This window comes from Sphaeramia orbicularis, chromosome 13 (genome assembly GCF_902148855.1).
Source record: "Sphaeramia orbicularis chromosome 13, fSphaOr1.1, whole genome shotgun sequence".
NCBI classification, from domain to species: Eukaryota; Metazoa; Chordata; class Actinopteri; order Kurtiformes; family Apogonidae; genus Sphaeramia; species Sphaeramia orbicularis.
The window spans coordinates 29,684,236-29,701,956 of record NC_043969.1 but is presented as its reverse complement, the minus strand read 5'-3'; the positions used below and the strand labels follow the sequence as shown (position 1 = coordinate 29,701,956).

Here is a 17,721-nt window from a genome sequence, read left to right as displayed (position 1 = left end):
ATAATAGTCACAGAAAATAATAACAATAAAGAAGAGTGTATGGTTTTCTTCATGATGAATCATTAGATGCTGTGGATTCTAGTGCTGCAACAACGAATCAATTAAATCGATCCAAATTGATTCTTACAAGAGTTGGCAACAAATTTGGCAATTTGTTGATTCATTGGGTCTTGAGCACGTTCATATTGAGGCATACCACCGGTACGCCATCTAGTGTAACAGGAAAACACAGAGCAGCATGGCTGAGGCTTCAGATGCCAGGCCAGACTTTTAAAACTAAGTTTGTATTATGTTTGCAGTGGCCAGCCCTGTTCAACCAAAACATAGTGCACCGTTTATTCAACAAATCTTAAATATGGAGAAATAAAATGGCCAAAATCCTATGCAAACATGGCTCCTGTGGCCAACAGGAACATAATGGAAACCTAGCTTAAGATAGCCTACATGTCATGATTACTTTAGCCTAGTAGTTAGTTAGATACTATCGTCTTAATTATAATGTTTTCATCCATTTCTGTTTATCAGGCCACCAGACAAACGTTACCTATCGTTGAATGGAACACATACATATAAGGCTAGTTTGATAACCTTTAACCAGAGCTGGTTGAAGACTATAGCTTGCTAGTCTCTAGCCATAAGTGGGCTAGTGCCCGCTAACTATACCTGAGGCCATTACAGGGATGTAATCATTAGTGACATGTTTGCAGTCTATATTGTTTAGGGTTAAATACCGATCTTTGAGAATTGAGGTATTTGTGTTTATTCAATGAATTAATTTACTAAAATAATCTACAAATTAATTGATTATTAAAATTGTCATTAGTTGCAGCCCTAGTGGTTTCCATCATGGGTTATTAGGCTATGTTTTGTGTTTTCAAGCAAGTCATCTGTGCTCCAGTAAGCAGCGTCTCAAAAAGTATGTGTCAAAACAGCTTTACGGCTAAAAACGCTTCAGTAATTACACCTTGAACTGTGAGCTGCCACTCTAACTCAACCCTCTCCCTTCACTTTGAGAGATTTACTCTGTTTCTTCCTTCTTCCCACATTATTTAGTCTCGACCCCCCACCTCCACCCCCTTCATTCTCAGTTCCATTAAACCAAAAGAGCAGATATGCTACTTTCAAAACTTCATATTAGATAGCTGCATGGTCTGCTGAGCACCATTTTTCCAAGCCTAATAAGGTGATAGTACGGATTAAAAAGGAAGGCGGTCAAACTCCAAATACTGCCTTAGTATTAATTAATTAATTTTAGGTTATATACAGATTAGCTTTATTTCAGCACACATTTTCTGGGGTTAAAATAGGGCCTCTGGTTGGCTCCTGAGTGATAAAGTGTCCGTCTGACTCATGGTGCTATTGAGAATTATTCACACACGTGTTCGTGAGAAACTGCCTGCCTCAGGTTTGGCTGCCGACATGAATACATTCAAGCTGAAGGTCACATCGAGGAGCACGGCAGAGGGTTGGGCTTCAGAGCAGGAAATAGCAAAGAAATTGGACTGATTTGCCCTAAATAAAACAACAACTCACTACTTCCCGGCACAGATTTCTAACTCTTGTGCGTTTTTAAATCAAATTTGTGTAGTGACAGCTTTGACAGCACACCAAGTTCTGTACAAGGAAGGGAAAAACACAGATAAAATAAGCAAAGGACATCTCCTGTTCTATGATTGCCATCTTTGTATAAATGGCACGGTCATTTCTTCTCTCTTGCTTCACACCAGATAATTATGTAAGAATGATCAAATACCCACACAGCTAAGCATGTGTAATAAAATATGGCATGCAGGGCCAGAGAGATGAAAAGATGTGTTAAAGCATCCGTTATACATTTTGGGAAATAAACTTAATTGCATTCTTGCCAGACATTCATTTCTATCTAGAGACAGACTGTCAGAGTGTCATTGTATAAAGACTGGAAACAGGAAGGGGAGCGGAGCTGAGCTGGTCATCATATTATTGAAATGAGGGTTATATCAGGGTTCTCATCTAACCTAATTTCCTAAAAAAAAAAAAAAAAACAAGAGTAATAAATTGATCTTTTGAATCCCACCAGAAAGTTTCAGCAGCAGAACCAGCAGAGGGATAATTACATCGAAACTAACTAAATATCTCAGCAAAACTGGGATAAAAATATATCTGAGACAGACACGGAGAGGCAGGGAGGGAGGTATAGGTTCTATACGATAAAATGCCCGTCTCAGCAATAGGCTCCTCTCACTCTACTTAAATCACTGCGAATTAATTATATCACCAGTGATTTAGTTGCCAACTGACAACGCGCCCACAGCTCGGTGATAGTTTTAGTGAAGAGGCTGCTGTATGAGTTAAACATGGGTGTTCGAAAGGGAAGAAGACTAAAGGAGAAAACAGAAAAGGGATGAAACTCATTAATGAGAGATATCGATTACAAGTAACATGCACATGTGCACGATCAGCATACTGATTTACAGCCTCAAGCGCACATTAATGCTATGGTGTCAGATATGGAGCCAATAAAAAGCGCTCATCTGTTCTCCACCTTTATAAACTGGACTGGTGACGCTATGACTTGAACTAATTTGCCTCCTCGCTCATGTGACTCCTCACTTCATCCTCCTAACTGTCCACAGAGAGTTTTCACAAAGATGAAGTTTAGCCTACACCACAGCTGCTACAACAGATTTTTTTTTCTTAGTTTCTTCCTGTGAGCTCTGGTATCACAGTGGAATCTTTCTTCAGGCACCGTCTTCCTCTCTCTTAACAGCTCTCGTTTTCTGTCAACATCCTCTCCATCCCCTCCAATTTTCCGTAAATAGCACCACAGGGATATAAAGAAAGATGAAATTAATAACTGGCTAATTGGCTCGCAATAAAGAATATCTTACAACATGTTAGGGCCCACTCTGAGGCTTCTTTGACTTCTTATTTCTTCCTTTTATTTCAGTCTTTGTTGTCTACACGTAACACAGAGGGACATCCTGTCACCAAGTGAATAGTGGCTGTTCATGTCTGGGTACAGCTGTGCCCTCAGTACCCTCTTTGTTTGACCCATATTCTGTCAGTAAAATGCCCTGCCAGTTTTATATGAATTATGCTTCCGTCTCTGTCTAACAAGTAAAATGTTCAATGAAGGGTAAGTTGTAAAGTCCCCTCAAAAAATTTGTGCATAGATTATACCAAGATTATAGTCCAATCCATTCTTTGGACAAGTTTAATTTCTATTCATACAATAGTGCTTAATCCTGAAAATCAACAGGAGTCACTTGCATCTTGTAATGTTGATTTGACTGAGATCTGAAAACACTTAATTTTAGAAGTGTAAATAATACAGTCGAGGTTAAGGTGGTTTATATCAATGATGCGATGGTTTTACTGTAAATCAGTTTAACATATTTATAATACTATACTGTTACTATAAATCATAGAATTAGGTTTATAACAACTGGATATTTTCAATGTTTTTGAGCAAACAATGTAGTGCTGTAAATTGTTGCAGCAGCAGACATACAGAAGAGTGAGATACTGAAGAGCTCCAGAGTAAGTAAACCTAGAAAAAAATCAATATATTGTAGCTGTGATCTTGGATGTAGGCAAACAAGAGCGTTGTTAGCTTAGTAATGGAGTTAGCTAATGTCATCAAATGGTCGACTCCCTTAAAACAGACGACAACATACATTTTACATAAGCCATCTTCCATAGTGCATGTTTACGTCAGCTAAAGAGCTGGACTGCAGCTGCAGTCTGCTGACAATGTCAACTTCACAGGTCAAAGAAATGCACACGGCTTTAGACATGCAGAATGCAGTCAGTTTACATATGTTGTTCTCTGTAACCAGTTCACACTAATATAGATCAGCAAATGCCCTGTGCATTTGCCAAACAAGCCATCTGGATTCATAAAGTTTGTTTGGCGATTGTGGCTCAGTTAGTAGAGCAGGTCATCCAATGACCGAAGGGTTGGCGGTTCAAATCCTGGCTCTGACTGCCCAAATGTCGAAGTGTTCTCAGGCAAGACACTGAACCCTACATTGCTCCCAGCAGGGCCTGGCAGCGCCTTGCATGGCAGAAGTCGCCCACTGGTGTATGAATGTGAGGCTTTGTAAAGTGCTTTGGGCACCATGAAGGTGTAGAAAATGTGCTGTATAAGTGCAGTCCATATTTATGGTATATACATTAGCCCCTTTAACACAGCACTTCTGTTACGGGAATATTTCACCTTTATTCCGGAACAACGTCTGTGTAAACAAAATGGTGGGATCATTTGGTCCCACCTTTATTGTGGCTCTGTAATGCCTCTGGAGGTAGTAACAGAGCCACGATAAAGGTGGTGTCATGGAGGTGTAAACGACAAAGAAATTCATGGAGAATGGATTGGTTGTCAATCAGGCCTTCCTTTATTATGCACAAGTAAGAAACTGAGAGACGAAGCTTCGCCCTCTCTCAGAGGTCAGTTCTGGCCTGTCCAGGAAGTCAGTCTAACTTATAGTAGCCTACGCTAAGCTTAAATGTGATTGGTTAATATGATGTATGACACTGTCGCAAAGCAGAAGAAAGAAATAAGATAAAGACAGACAGAATGTAAGACCTTGGTGTTTTCCAGGGAAGTTTTGGGGAACTGGGTTATGCTGTATCTTGTGGCATTGTTAGAGATAAAGTTGCTTACAAAACATGCAGAATGGAGAAACTGACTGAGAGTTAACAGTCTTATCTAGGCCTGTGGTTAGAAAGAGAATGAAAACCAAAGAGCTATCATAGGTGTCTTACAAACTAACAGAAGACTTATGATCAGTATTGAAATCAGTATTAACATTCCCTCCTTTGTTATCCGTCAGGACCAACTAAATGGGAAGGGAAAAAAAATATCATCTAAAATAACGTTAGTATAAAATAGCAAAAAATATGTCAGATATAGTAACAATAACATGGTTTGATATTCACAGAATTAAACATGAATCACATCAGAGAGGTTTTTTTCGTAAGTCTATGTCCCGGCCGCAACCACCATCTTGTACAATTACCTCCGTGAGTTTCTGTTCTCCACAGTGTTTTTGTCAGAGTAAGTTACAGACATTACCTTGAGGTAACATAAGTAAACATTTTGTAAACATTATTTATGAGTTAAAGCCAGTTAGCCGTGAGTAAATAATTTGCCATATGCAAGTTAGTTTTACTTTCAGCCTCTCGTTAACCGGCCGTTGTTGGCCATTTTATCAGACAGTTAAATACAAGTCTAACATCCAGTCGCTCGTCAACCGGTTGTCGTCGCGCCATTTTGTCAGACAGTTAAGCGCAGGTTTAAGACAGTGTTGTATAAATGTTGCAGAAAGGTTTTGCAACCATCATATCCATGTAGTTTGAGTGTTAATGTATTGAATGTGTTGAAGTGTGAGTGAATGTAAGTATTTGAGTTCAGTAAATGTGTGTTTTGGGTAATATTATTTCTGTACAGTTTCATATTATAATTTAGTCAATTCTTTTTTACGTGGAATGTAATTTAAATTATTTTGAGTTCATGTGCACTTAATTTACTTTAGGTTTGATATGGTTTATTGCCAATTAGATTTTTACATTGATTTTGTTTGTGTAATATATTTTTGTATAAATGTGGATAATGAACTTTAAACCAAAAACCAATGATAGCTAACATGACGGAGATGTAACTGAGTTTCATACAATTTATTCAATATTAAATGAGCGGTGACTGGAACAACACGCTAACTTTTGGTCCTCTCTCTTATTAATCCACAGTAATCTCCAGTCCACACGCTCTGATTTTATTGGCTAAACAGTGCACCCTTGCCTGTGTAACCTTTGCTGCCGGTCCAGATTTCCCCTAGGTCTGGTGCCGGTATCACTGGCATAAAATTCTAGCTATTTGGTAGAAGAAAACCAAAATGTAATCCAATCCTAAATGCTGCTGACACTGTTCCAGTGTTTTCCAACAGTATTGAGTTATATAACCATAAAAAGCACAACAGAATCACATGCCAGCAGTGCAGCAGATCGCTAGTGTTGAATACTGTGATAGACTTGAACTGGCTCAGATCGATACCTCCCCTCTTCCAGCAGGAGATGCGATTACACTAACCTGCTTCGACTCCCATTCTATCAATGCATTACTGTAAACAGACACACACAAGCACGGACACTTACTGTAATCACAAACACCTGGATGCATGCACACACATACACAGACATCCTGGAGGAAATGGGATGTTTGAGCAGAGTTCCAAGTGGCTGTTAGTAAAAGTCAAGTGGTGACTCAGCAGAGTCTGCAACAGGGTTCAAGTCGAGGAGAGACTGTGCATGAAAATAAGAAAACGACTTTGTTGTAAATGTGTCAAAGAGTGAATTACATTGATAATCAAAGATGTTATACCTAGAATTACCTGTCTATCTCCCCTTTCATTGTTGTTACAGCTCAATCTCCATTTATGATTTGAAAGGATCACAGTTTCATTATTTTTTATGTAATCACGACTCACTTTCTACTATGGAGAGAGAGAGAGAGAGAGAGAGAGTGATTTAGAGAGCTAACTCCTTAGCTCTTCTCACTTGCTTCTTCTCAGCCTCCATCTTGGCATCTCCTGTTGTAATCTCTTGCATCCACTCCCTTCTGTCATTTACTGTGTTTCACACTCTCTTCCCTCTGCCTCCCTTTCTCTTCCTTTTTCCTCATTATTGCTTCTATAATGCGGTCACAGTACGGGTCAGTAGGAAAAAAAAAAAGAAATTAAAATTCAACTGCTTATCATGTGCCTTAATTGAACAGACCTCTCATATCACCATTTGGTTGTATCTGTAATGCAGAAATAAAGTGTTCAAAATTGTATTTCTCAGTATTTTCTTCCCCTGAGAGGTAATTCATTAAATGACATTTATTGTGTATTAATGGACACTTACGGCTGAATGCCCACAGTGCCACATGACAACTTGGCGGGGTGTGCAATCTGTCTGTACACGCACAGAATTGGCCACCTACACATACACACATGCGCAACCATTATTGAGCTTTCTCTGTTGTTTTAAGGGTAGCCTAATTGAAAAAGCTTGGTATGTTGAGGGGGCAGTGGTAAGTGAGATTCATGATGCGTTGCGGACATGAGGTCGTACATCATACTTTGTGAGGCGGGCGACAGAAGCTGCCATTATTGGATCAGCACTGCTTCATTAAGTCTCCACACGACAGTCTGCCACTAACGCCTCTGGACAGAGAGATGGAGAGAAGGCTAAGAAAGAGGAAAGTAAGATTAGAGAAATGAGGAATGGATAAAAGCTAGAGGAAAAGAGATGCAGAAGCAGAATTGGAAGGAACGGCGAAGGAGCTGATGACAGAGTGAAGGAAGGGTGAGAGACAAAAAAGTTACGTAAAAGGGAAAGGTGATGAAAAAAAGACAAAATGTGAATGTATAGCAAAAGACATAGAGCAACAATCTACCATTTTATGCAATTTGATGTGATTTAATTACTTTTATATGCATAATCTCGCCTAGAAATCGCAGAATAAGGAAACAGGGCATTAGCGATAATGGACTGCAGCTTCCTGTTTGTGCCTCCACACTCAACATTTCCACACAACTCTGGCAATGTGTTGGCAGTCCCTCCAATAGCTGACTGGATCCAAAATTCAGGTTAATTTCCATCCAACTATCTCTCCATCCAACCATCTGTCCTCCCAATTTCGCTGACAAATGTTGCCATTAAATCATTTGATTAGATTGTAAAAAAAAAAAAAAAAAAAATCTCAGCCAATGCAATGCTTTGATAATGTAAGAATAAATACATAAACATTTGATTAATGCACATCTCTGATCCAAACATTGCTTACTTTCTAACTTTGTGAGCTGTGAGTCCCATTTCACAAAGGGATGGTGCTATCTGGTGGTTAAAATGAGCATCACACCCTTAAACAAGCAGTTTGGTTCCTGTTCCTAAAGTGAGTGGAGACACCGGCCAGTTTTATGTAAAGGTATCAGCAAACATGCTAATCTGACTTCTATGATGTATATGGGGTCAAATCAGTCCAATTAATCTATCAGCACCAGTAGACACAGGATTTCACATATCCTCACGTATTTCATATTACACACTGGGTGCATTTGCAATATCAGCTGATTTAATTATCAAAGAAGGAATTCCTCGCTTATCTCCTTTGACTTAATTGGTTTCCTAAAAGTCAGATATTATCAGTGTATCAGCACATGTTTTTCATTGAGAGCTGGGACACTTTCTTCTGTTCACTTTTTTTGGTCTTGTTTAGAAACTTTGGTAGCCTCAAGAAACTTCTAACCTATACGTACACAGTCTTGCCAGAAAAAAAGTATTTCATTGGAGGCTTTTATTGTTCAGTTGTTTAAAGGGGTCATATTTTGCTAAACCCACTTTTATTAGTCTTTGGTACATTTATTTGTATATTTGTGGACCTTAATAGTTCCAAAAGTTTGAATTTGAACCCTCCAGGTGCTGCAAAGCTATCTTTCTATTCATTTTGGTAAAGATCAAGTGGATTTCTACAACCTGTTTCAATTCCTGCTTAATTTGTTTCATGTATAACTACTTACATCACAACATTTGCACATATAAGGTCAAGACTTCCGATGAACATTTCACTGAGTACGCCATAGTTGTTTGTCAGCAGCAGCGGTTGTAGTCCATACTGAAAATATGTCCAAACTTTGAGCCGATGACCTAAAATGTTCAGTTGTTTGTTGAAGGGGACACAGCAGCAGAGCCAACAACCTGGAAGGGGTGGGGTGTGAAGTGGCTCATGTGCATTTAGAGGGCCAGCGCTCAAAACGACCTTCCTGGTGTCATTACTCAGAAATAGGGTTGAAGATGGACCTGTGGAGTTGAATTAATGAAGAATTCAGACCCATTATGCAGTTTCCAATCAAGACAATTGTTTAATATAAAAAAGCTAAAATGTTCACTTTCCTGGGTCTCAGGAGGATATGAGAAGCTTCTCATCTTCTGCATCAGTTAGAGATAAATAATGTGTTTCCAGCTGAATCATATTAATCACGGCTGTGATTATATCCAATGGAAGGATCTTGTTTGCTTCCAGGTGTTTTTTTTTATTTTTTTTTTTAGACTGGTCTGTGTATATATGAAGTTACAAAGTACAGGAACATGTTGCCATTATATAGTATGACAGAAACATGATATATCTCAACTGTCATGACAGAATGCCTTAAAATTTAACATTCATTTGGGATCAAGGATGAACAGAAAAGACTTTAGCAACAAAAGGTCAAAGGTCAAAGTCACCATCACTTTATCAGTCATGATTTCGGCTATGATTGCTGGCCATTGAGATAACAACATGAATAAACTATGATGTAAGGATGTTAAAAGATACCTTGTTTATTAAACATGAAGTCATTAGATGATACTGTGTGTGATTGTGTCTGAAATGATAATGGAAGCGAGGGTTTCTGTTTTGATTTTGACAATATGACAAATTTGATAAATGTTTTAATATTCAAACAGGACTGAAGAGCTTTTTTTTTTCCAGCAAATGTCCTCCATGTGACATCATGGTCCCTGTTTTCCTATTCATTTATGACTGATAATGGGGAATTTTTGGCTGTTATTATTAGTGTCCATAGTCAAGCATTTTGGGAAATATTCATGTGCAGTGGAGTTTTGACTGATTATCTGAAAACTACATGGCCCAAACAATCAGCCTCCATGAAGTCACTGTATGACCCCCTCTTTTCTCATTTATGAAGTTAGAGTATTGTCTGCTGTGGCTCGTTGGTCTAGGGGTATGATTCTCGCTTCGGGTGCGAGAGGTCCCGGGTTCAAATCCCGGACGAGCCCATTATCTTTGGAAGAGGCTGATGTGACCTTGATGGAAATGTCTCATAACTCCTGGGTGCTTTACACGGCCCAGAATGTGTAGTGTGTGTTCCTGCATATTCACCAGTTAAAGCAGATGGTTAACTGTGATGTGTGTTGTATGTATGAAATATATAGAAAAATGATAAGAATTCTTCTCCTGGGGTTCTCATATTAACTTCTCCTACTGAAGAGAAAGCAGCCGAGGCAACAAGATGACACAAACTCACCTCAGAGTCTCCATTTTGAATAGATGATGGTTAAATCTGCATTATCTGTCTGTGAACAATGACAATGCGCGACTGTATTTTATTATCTCTGTTGAAGCTCCTCTAAAATGATCACTTTCAATTTAATTTCCAATACGGTATAATGTGTCAGCGGGTGACGTGGCAATGTTAGATCACACATATTTTATTTAATAACAAATACAACTTAAGACTGTGGAAAATAAGTCACGTTCCTGTTGTGGTTGGTATAATCCAGATATGTGTCATACCTCTTCTACACATCGTGGCTCTGATCACCAAAAATACTTGTGTGTGATGTGTGTACACAGGTGATTAGAGCTCCTCCATCCAGCCTCCTCGGTCCTTGATGCGTGTTTTAGGGAACTGAAACATCCTTGAAGATGGCACACTGAGATTGATTTCTGGGTCACAATCGAGCATCGAGGAGTCGAGGGAATTAGGAAGAGCCAATCCTGTGTTGTGATGGTTACTTTTCCTGTTTTATATTTTGACATTCATCAGTCACGGCTCTCATGTGTGTGATTAACTGATTAACTACACCTACTCCTGTCCTGGATCTACGCCCTAGTATTTGCATTCCCTCTTGTCCTTTGCAAAAACTATCTTTGTTTATCCTTGGGTGTTCCATTTTTTTCCCCCTCTACCTGCTTGATATTGATTTCCTGATTTTTGAACTGATCTACTTACCTGTGTATGACCTTGTGATTCTTTGCTAAAGACCTTGCCTCTTACGGTTTACTCCCATGTCTATTACTGAGTCTGAGTTTCCTGAACCATCGCCGTTTCAGAATCTGCAGACACACACCAACACACTGCTGTTTCTCCCTCTTTTCAGTCTTTTAACATAACTTTCTATTAGGTTCTGCTACAGATTTAATCAATAGCGATACTCTTTTGAATCCAATGACAAAAGAAGTCTTCTCTTAAGCAACTTTTTCGTACTTCAGTTCATTTGTAAATTTTTATTACATTTTTTTTTATTCATTACAGCAAGAATCAAATATAGCAGAGCAGGCCCCTTGAAAAAATATGTCAAGGACTTATCTCTTACCCAAACACATCCATCAGAGTTGGCACAACACACCACAGGTTATACTAGCTACCATTATCAGTCATTACACAATGTTGTAGTTATTATAACCCCAGCAAACACATATTCCAACCAGCATCACAAAGTAATGTACAGCTTTCCACCTCTGTTTCTTCCAGGATTCTTCTCCTATGTTTCATTCTGATGAGTTTATATTTTATGGCTTTAGACGGTGGCAATCAGCAGGTTTTCCCTACAGGTTCTTTTCAGAGGAGGTGGCCAGCATCACAAACCTGACAGATCCTTTCAGGGGGCCTGGAACAAGTAAAACAAGCAGAAACAAACTGCAGCAGAAGACAGAATACATCATCTTAGCACTACAAGCAGAGAAAACAAACAACAAACAAACAAAAAAAAGTTCAGTTTACATTATATCATAAATGTAAGCATGCGTGCTTGTAGGAGATGAGAGATGACAAAGATGATCAGGACAAAATTCCAAACTAACGAGTTAATGACCAAACTACAATCTGAAATTATCTTTTTTTTTTTTTCTTAAATTCTGCCTGATGTTGAACTACATTCCTGTTTGGTCAGTTTCATCTACTAGAAGCACAGCTTACCAACATAAAGAACATACTTATAGCTATGGTGTTTGTGTTGCATGTATTTTAACTCTCCAAGTGGTGAGACCTTTGTGAGTATATTCTCAGGAATTTTTTTTTTTTTTTTTTAAATAAACCACTATTCTATTTTTTTATTTTTTATATATATTTTATTCCATTACATTGATAGAATATTGTATACTGTAAATACATCTTTCTGTGTAACATGTTTTCTTATTCAGTATTACTGTGTCGTGATTTTTTAACGGTATATGTATTTCCTTTAACATGCATTCCTCTCTGGATAAAGTAAAGAGACAGGACGGGTTGTGATTGGTTGGGCCTGGGAGGGCGTGGCCATGACACACACACCTGTCAGTACAGGCAGGTTAGGGGACCAGACAAACCCAGTCAGGCCCTCACGCTGGAGGGTAGTGGACGCCTCCTCCGGAAGGTTACCTGGCAAACTACAAGCTGCTGACAAAAAAGAAGAGCAACACTTGGCCTTTTCTGAAAGGGGTAGGAGAGTGAGAACTCAGTGCCCTTTGATGCAAGCATTTTTGTTCAGCCTTTCATAAGATTTTTTTTGTTATCCTAGCAAAATTCCGTGTCATTATAGACATTATTTTTTTTTTATTCAAAATAAGATCTCAATATACATGATTCTCTCTTTTTTGACTATGTACAGAAGTGCAAAAAAGTCCACCTTTATCACCTTTATCACCTTGAGATTCCCCCCACCCTTGTTGTTTGCAGTTGGCTGAGTAAGAGATGAGTGCGCAGACTCTGTCCCCGACTCACCACGTTCACCTGACCCCATCAACAACGCCCCCGAAAAGTGATCAAATATGCAGCTTGTTTTCCAACATGGCCCAATTTCCAGGGAGAGTAAAAATATTAAAACAATAGTTACTATTTGAAATGGATACAGTAGAAAATAACATCTTTACTCTAAACATCTAAGAACTAGATTTTTATAATAGTCTTTTTTTTCTTATATGACTAGTTACAAACCTTACAATCATTAAAATATTACTCGGTTAACGGCGACCGTTGCCACAGTGACAACTTAGCCTCTCTGTTCTATTATTTCATCACTGTTAGATACTCATATAAAACATCTTTGTTCAAAGAACACAAAAGACTAGAGAAATGAACAATATGCATACAGTTCAACAATATGCATAACGTAGAAAATATTGAGTTTACAATCATAATCATACTAAAATTAACATTACATGGAATTTCAGGAAACTGTGCATGATGAACACACAAACACACACTTTACCTTATATTCATTATAAGAAAGATAAATATAATAGGCAAAAACTAAAAATCAGAACTAAATATCAAAATGTCATCCAAACAAAATAAAGTAAAACACTCCTCATCTAAAGAAAACTACCAGAAAGTTAAGAAAAAACACGGACAAAAAAGTGACAATTACATAGTGCTCTGTGTGTGTTATTATGGCGTGGATTAGGCAACTGGATGGTTCAAAATGGCGTGTTGCATTGTGCTGACCCGATGGTACATTCTAAGGCTTTGGATGAGTAATACAATCGTTTTATTCTTGCCACTTTCCCTGTACTATCCACCAATTAAATATGCCTGAAGAACACCCAGAACACAACAAAAACAAAGATTTCTAGAGATCTACTCTAAACATCCGATCTGTCTTCGGGCTCGCTTAATCCACCCAAACATTTTTCAACTTTAGCCCCACTAGTCTACCGACAATATATCTAATAACAGTGACACAAAAAGACTTTGGCTGACTATCTGAAAACAGTTCTCAGGTAGACGTATTAAACAAATATTCTTAAATATGTCTGACTATATACACTACACTCAATCTATTTTGACAACCTGCCTTAAAATATCAATAACCATACAAATGAAAAACAAATCAGGTCATACAAATCACACATCTATCACTTGTTGCATTTTTACTTTTGTGTCACAGCAGTTTGCATACCACCTAAATGCCTCACTGTTCCACAACTATCCTTATTTCGTCACCGGGAGAGTCTTTTGTCTCTGACGCAGACCAAGACTTCTTCTTCGTACTCATCTGACTTTTAGAGTCAATAGATTTAATAATCATAGAGAGATCTGTGTCAGCACAGATCCAGTCATTTCCCATCTGGATAAGTGACATCAACAACAAAGTCTGAGGGGGAAAGAAATGTAGAAAACTTATCATTCAGTAGAAGATGTGAATTAAGCAGACAGTTCAGGAAGATAATTTAATCAACGGTGATGCTATGAGATCACAGGTAATGAGAGGTTACGACAGTGGACGCCACATGCTGTCCAAGAGAGAAAATTCAGACGTATTAAAGGGAATTACTGAGTTGAACAATTTGTAACACTGTTTAAATACCATTTGTGTATTTTGAGATGTATGGCACTTTACAGGGATGCCTGCAAGGTTATAGACATGTGCTTAAGAGATAGAAAGGTAGGCTACAAAGGCTTGAAAGACACCTCACAGACATTCAGATGCTATTTTGCCTCTGAGTGCACTCGTAGTTTCCCTTATCACTGGCTTAAAAAAAAAGAAAAAGAAAACAAAATCATCTTTGCATGCATATGTGATTGAGTCAGATTATTAATTTCTGTTACCTCAACTGAAACACAAGGTGCACCTTTGTGTAAACAAATGAACACATTTAGGTCAAAGACCAACAACCAATGAACAAACAAACAAAATAAGTCATGATTCTTGGTCAATGGACGTACCAATCAAGCTCCACATGTTTACCTCATGTTAACATTCAAAGTGTGTCTGGTGAATAAAGGTAACTTGCCTCTACAGAGCGAAAGGCAGTCTCTGATGTAAATGATGTTCTGTTGTATAATAGTGTGTATGAAATACACGTGAAAACAATCCAAACAAACTGTGCCTCCTATGTTTACATGCAGATTTATTCCAAACCGACTCCATTTCGCTTCCAATGTTACAGGCATGAAGGGTGACCGCTAATCTTGGACTCGACACCAGCACACTCCAGTTCAGTCTGGAAAGAAATGAACAAAAAACACACAAACAATGTGAAGGAATGGTTCTAATAAAGCTCTTTGGATGTGATGATGCTGCTATTAAGATATGCAGTTCCACCAACTTGCTAAAATGTGCACAGTTCTTTTTTTTTTTTTTTACAAAATCTGACTACATTGCATCAAGATTACGAAACTACAGTGACTCATTTAACCTTTCAAATACAAGCAAATTCTGAAATAAAATACAGCTTCAGTGAATAAATGCAGTAAAATATCTGATTTATCTGCTTTATGTTAATTCAGTTCATCTTGATATTTCAAATTATAATGTTTAATATAAGTCAGTCATTAAGTTTCTGAATTCAAAAGAAAAATTAGATATACTTTTAATTTAATTTATTACCTTTATATGATAAATACTCTATGTTTAGTGCAATATTTATGTTCATTAAGGTGCAATACTATGAACTATATTACTTTTAAGATAGTTCAAATCTCTTATGACTCCAATGTGTGTATAATGTGTGTATATTTATTATCTTTTTACCTAATTATGCATATTTTAACTGTGCGTTTTAAGTACATTCTTGTATGTAGTGTGAGATACTTCTTTCTTTTTTATTTTTTTCCTCGACTCAAGAACAACGCAACAGAAATTCTAATTTACTTGTACTGTCATGTACCAGTGAAAATGGCAATAAACTCTCTTTTTCTCTTTTTAATTGAAAACTAACAATGCATGTTGAGTATCTAGTCTTGTTCTAGATTTTAACAAATAAATAATGACATTGCACACATATAATTATACACTCACTTGCTGGCGACTTTATCGGGGATAATTATGTCCAAAGAACTAGTATTCACTGGACATTTTCTCTTTTTTGGACCATATTCTGTGAGCCCTAGAGATGGTTGTGTGTGAAAATCCCAGCAGATGAAAATTTTCTAAAATACTCAGAACAAAGTGTGTGGAACCAATAATCATCCCACGTTCAGAGTCTCTTGAAACACCTTTCTTCACCGTTCTGTTGTTTGGTTTTAACTTTTTCTTGGCCATGTCTACATGCCTACATGCACTGATTTGCTGCCATGTGGCTGGTTTATTATAAATAAATAGATGTACCTAATAAAGTGGCCAGTGAGCCTACTTTAATTCATCGCTATTATTTTTGCAATTTCTTTTTTTCCTTTGAGTTCTTGGTTTCTTCTAACGCCTCAGGCATTTTACCTACTCATTGAAGTCAGTGTCCTCACTCATATCACACTGACTTTTTGTGACTTGTGTTAACATGACATAATATTTTGATTAGTACTGGTAAGAGCTGTGTGAACCTTACAGCAGTGAGATGAATTTTACCTTTATTATCACAGATTATAGTATGAAAAAACAATGGATTCAATTTGATATCTGCAGGGCAATGTGTAGAAAATTGTTCTTTGTTTAATGAAACAACTAATGAGTTTTATATTTTTGGTGGGATTTGTAATGACAGGTTATTTTCCCCGCATGAAAATATGTACACATTTAATTGGAATATTTATACCCTCTTTAATATGACCATTTCAGACAATCAGACAATTTACATTTCTGGGTTTGTAGCAACAAAATAAATTCTAATATTATAGATAAGAATAATTATTGTAATTAAAAAAAAGGAGTTTATACCCAGTATGTTTTTTATGAACTGAAGAAATGAGAATAAGCCAGTTTAATTTTCAGGAACTATAAAAATATAAATAACTGCCATGAAAATTGTGATCTAATTAATAATCAGTTTTTAAACCTTTTTAACCACAAAGTAGGAACTTTCTTTTTTAAAGCAATCCCCCAAATCAATGAAAAATCCCTGCTGAGTTAAAGTATGGTTAGGTTTCAGAAACCTGGATGAGGTGAGTATAAAAATGTAATAATGAACAGCAAATTTAAGGTGAAATACAGAGCTTAGATGGTAACATAACAAGATATCCCTATTACATGTATTAATGAGATAATATTGATATGGGTGCATTTAAAGGTTATGATCATTCTCTAGGATTGTAACATGTTAAAAGTTAATGCATTAGAACAGCAGCTGTTTTGGAGAAATATGTTTTTGGAAAACAGTCTAAAATGACTGACACTCTGGCTGTCTGGGTAAGCAAAACAGGGAGCACGGTCCTGATACAGAGTGTGAGATGTTAGAAAAGACGTGCGGTACATACTGTTCTGATCCTCCTACATCTGGGTCACATACTTGTGACTAGTCAGATGGTCTGCAGATATTATTGGAATCTGATTGAGAGAGAGCAAGAGCGAGAGGAAAGAGGGAGAAGGCGAAGACAGAGAAACACACAAAGAAACATGAGTTGAAATGAGGGCAAACAGCTTTTACTCTGTCATTAATTCAGTCTAAATTGATAATAAAGTTCAACATAATGTTTATCTACATAATTACAGTATGAGATGCTCTCAGACGCTTGCATAGAGATTAAGAGATGAGCCTCGTGCATTCATGCATTTTTCATTAATAGGCACATGGGAATCATCATATTAAAAAAAAAACAAAAAATAAACTAATAAATACGATAAAGTCAGAGCTGATAACTGAGGTGAAAAGAGAGAGGAGGCAGGAGAGGCGCAAACCTGATTGGCTGTTGCGGTTGCAAAGGGAACACTTGTGGCAGATGTGGTGGCTGCAGACACAGTGGCTGGAGTAGCACCGTGCATCATGGGTACTTGGAGGGAAAGATCACACAGGCAGTTGAACCAGAGCAGATTTAAAGCTTTCATGATCACACTTCATTTTATGTCTGCCTATAGGATGCTAATAAACATGAGAAATCTCTACACACTATAACTTAAAACATGTTTAATCCTCATACTCATACTTCCTTCAGGTGGCATCATGTTTTTTTAATTTACTTTTTTATATTCATCGTATACATTCTCATCAACTAAAGGTAAATTGTTTTACCTCTATATTACTGCTATCTATAAAACACAATTATTACTTTTTTTTAATCC

The 17,721-nt window shown here is 37.4% G+C and overlaps 1 protein-coding gene and 1 non-coding gene across 11 annotated transcripts in view; one reads left to right on the top strand and one right to left on the bottom strand.

Moving 5' to 3' along the window:
• The first annotated feature begins 9,735 nt into the window (after positions 1-9,735).
• Positions 9,736-9,807, top strand: trnap-cgg (transfer RNA proline (anticodon CGG)). The gene has a single exon. It is a non-coding gene; the product is annotated as a tRNA-Pro (tRNA).
• A 1,791-nt stretch (positions 9,808-11,598) lies between these two features.
• LOC115431834 (muscleblind-like protein 1) overlaps positions 11,599-17,721 on the bottom strand; it is an 83,987-nt gene continuing 77,864 nt past the window's right edge. For 8 of the 10 annotated variants that reach the window (XM_030152491.1, XM_030152490.1, XM_030152487.1 and 5 more), the window contains 3 exons: positions 17,341-17,432; positions 16,920-16,989; positions 11,599-14,734 (listed from right to left, as the gene is read on the bottom strand). In XM_030152491.1, coding sequence (XP_030008351.1) covers positions 16,933-16,989; positions 17,341-17,432 — 149 coding nt within the window. In that variant the 3' untranslated portion in view covers positions 11,599-14,734; positions 16,920-16,932. The remainder of the gene's footprint in view (positions 14,735-16,919; positions 16,990-17,340; positions 17,433-17,721) is intronic. The other 2 variants (XM_030152495.1, XM_030152497.1) reach the window with 1 other exon arrangement.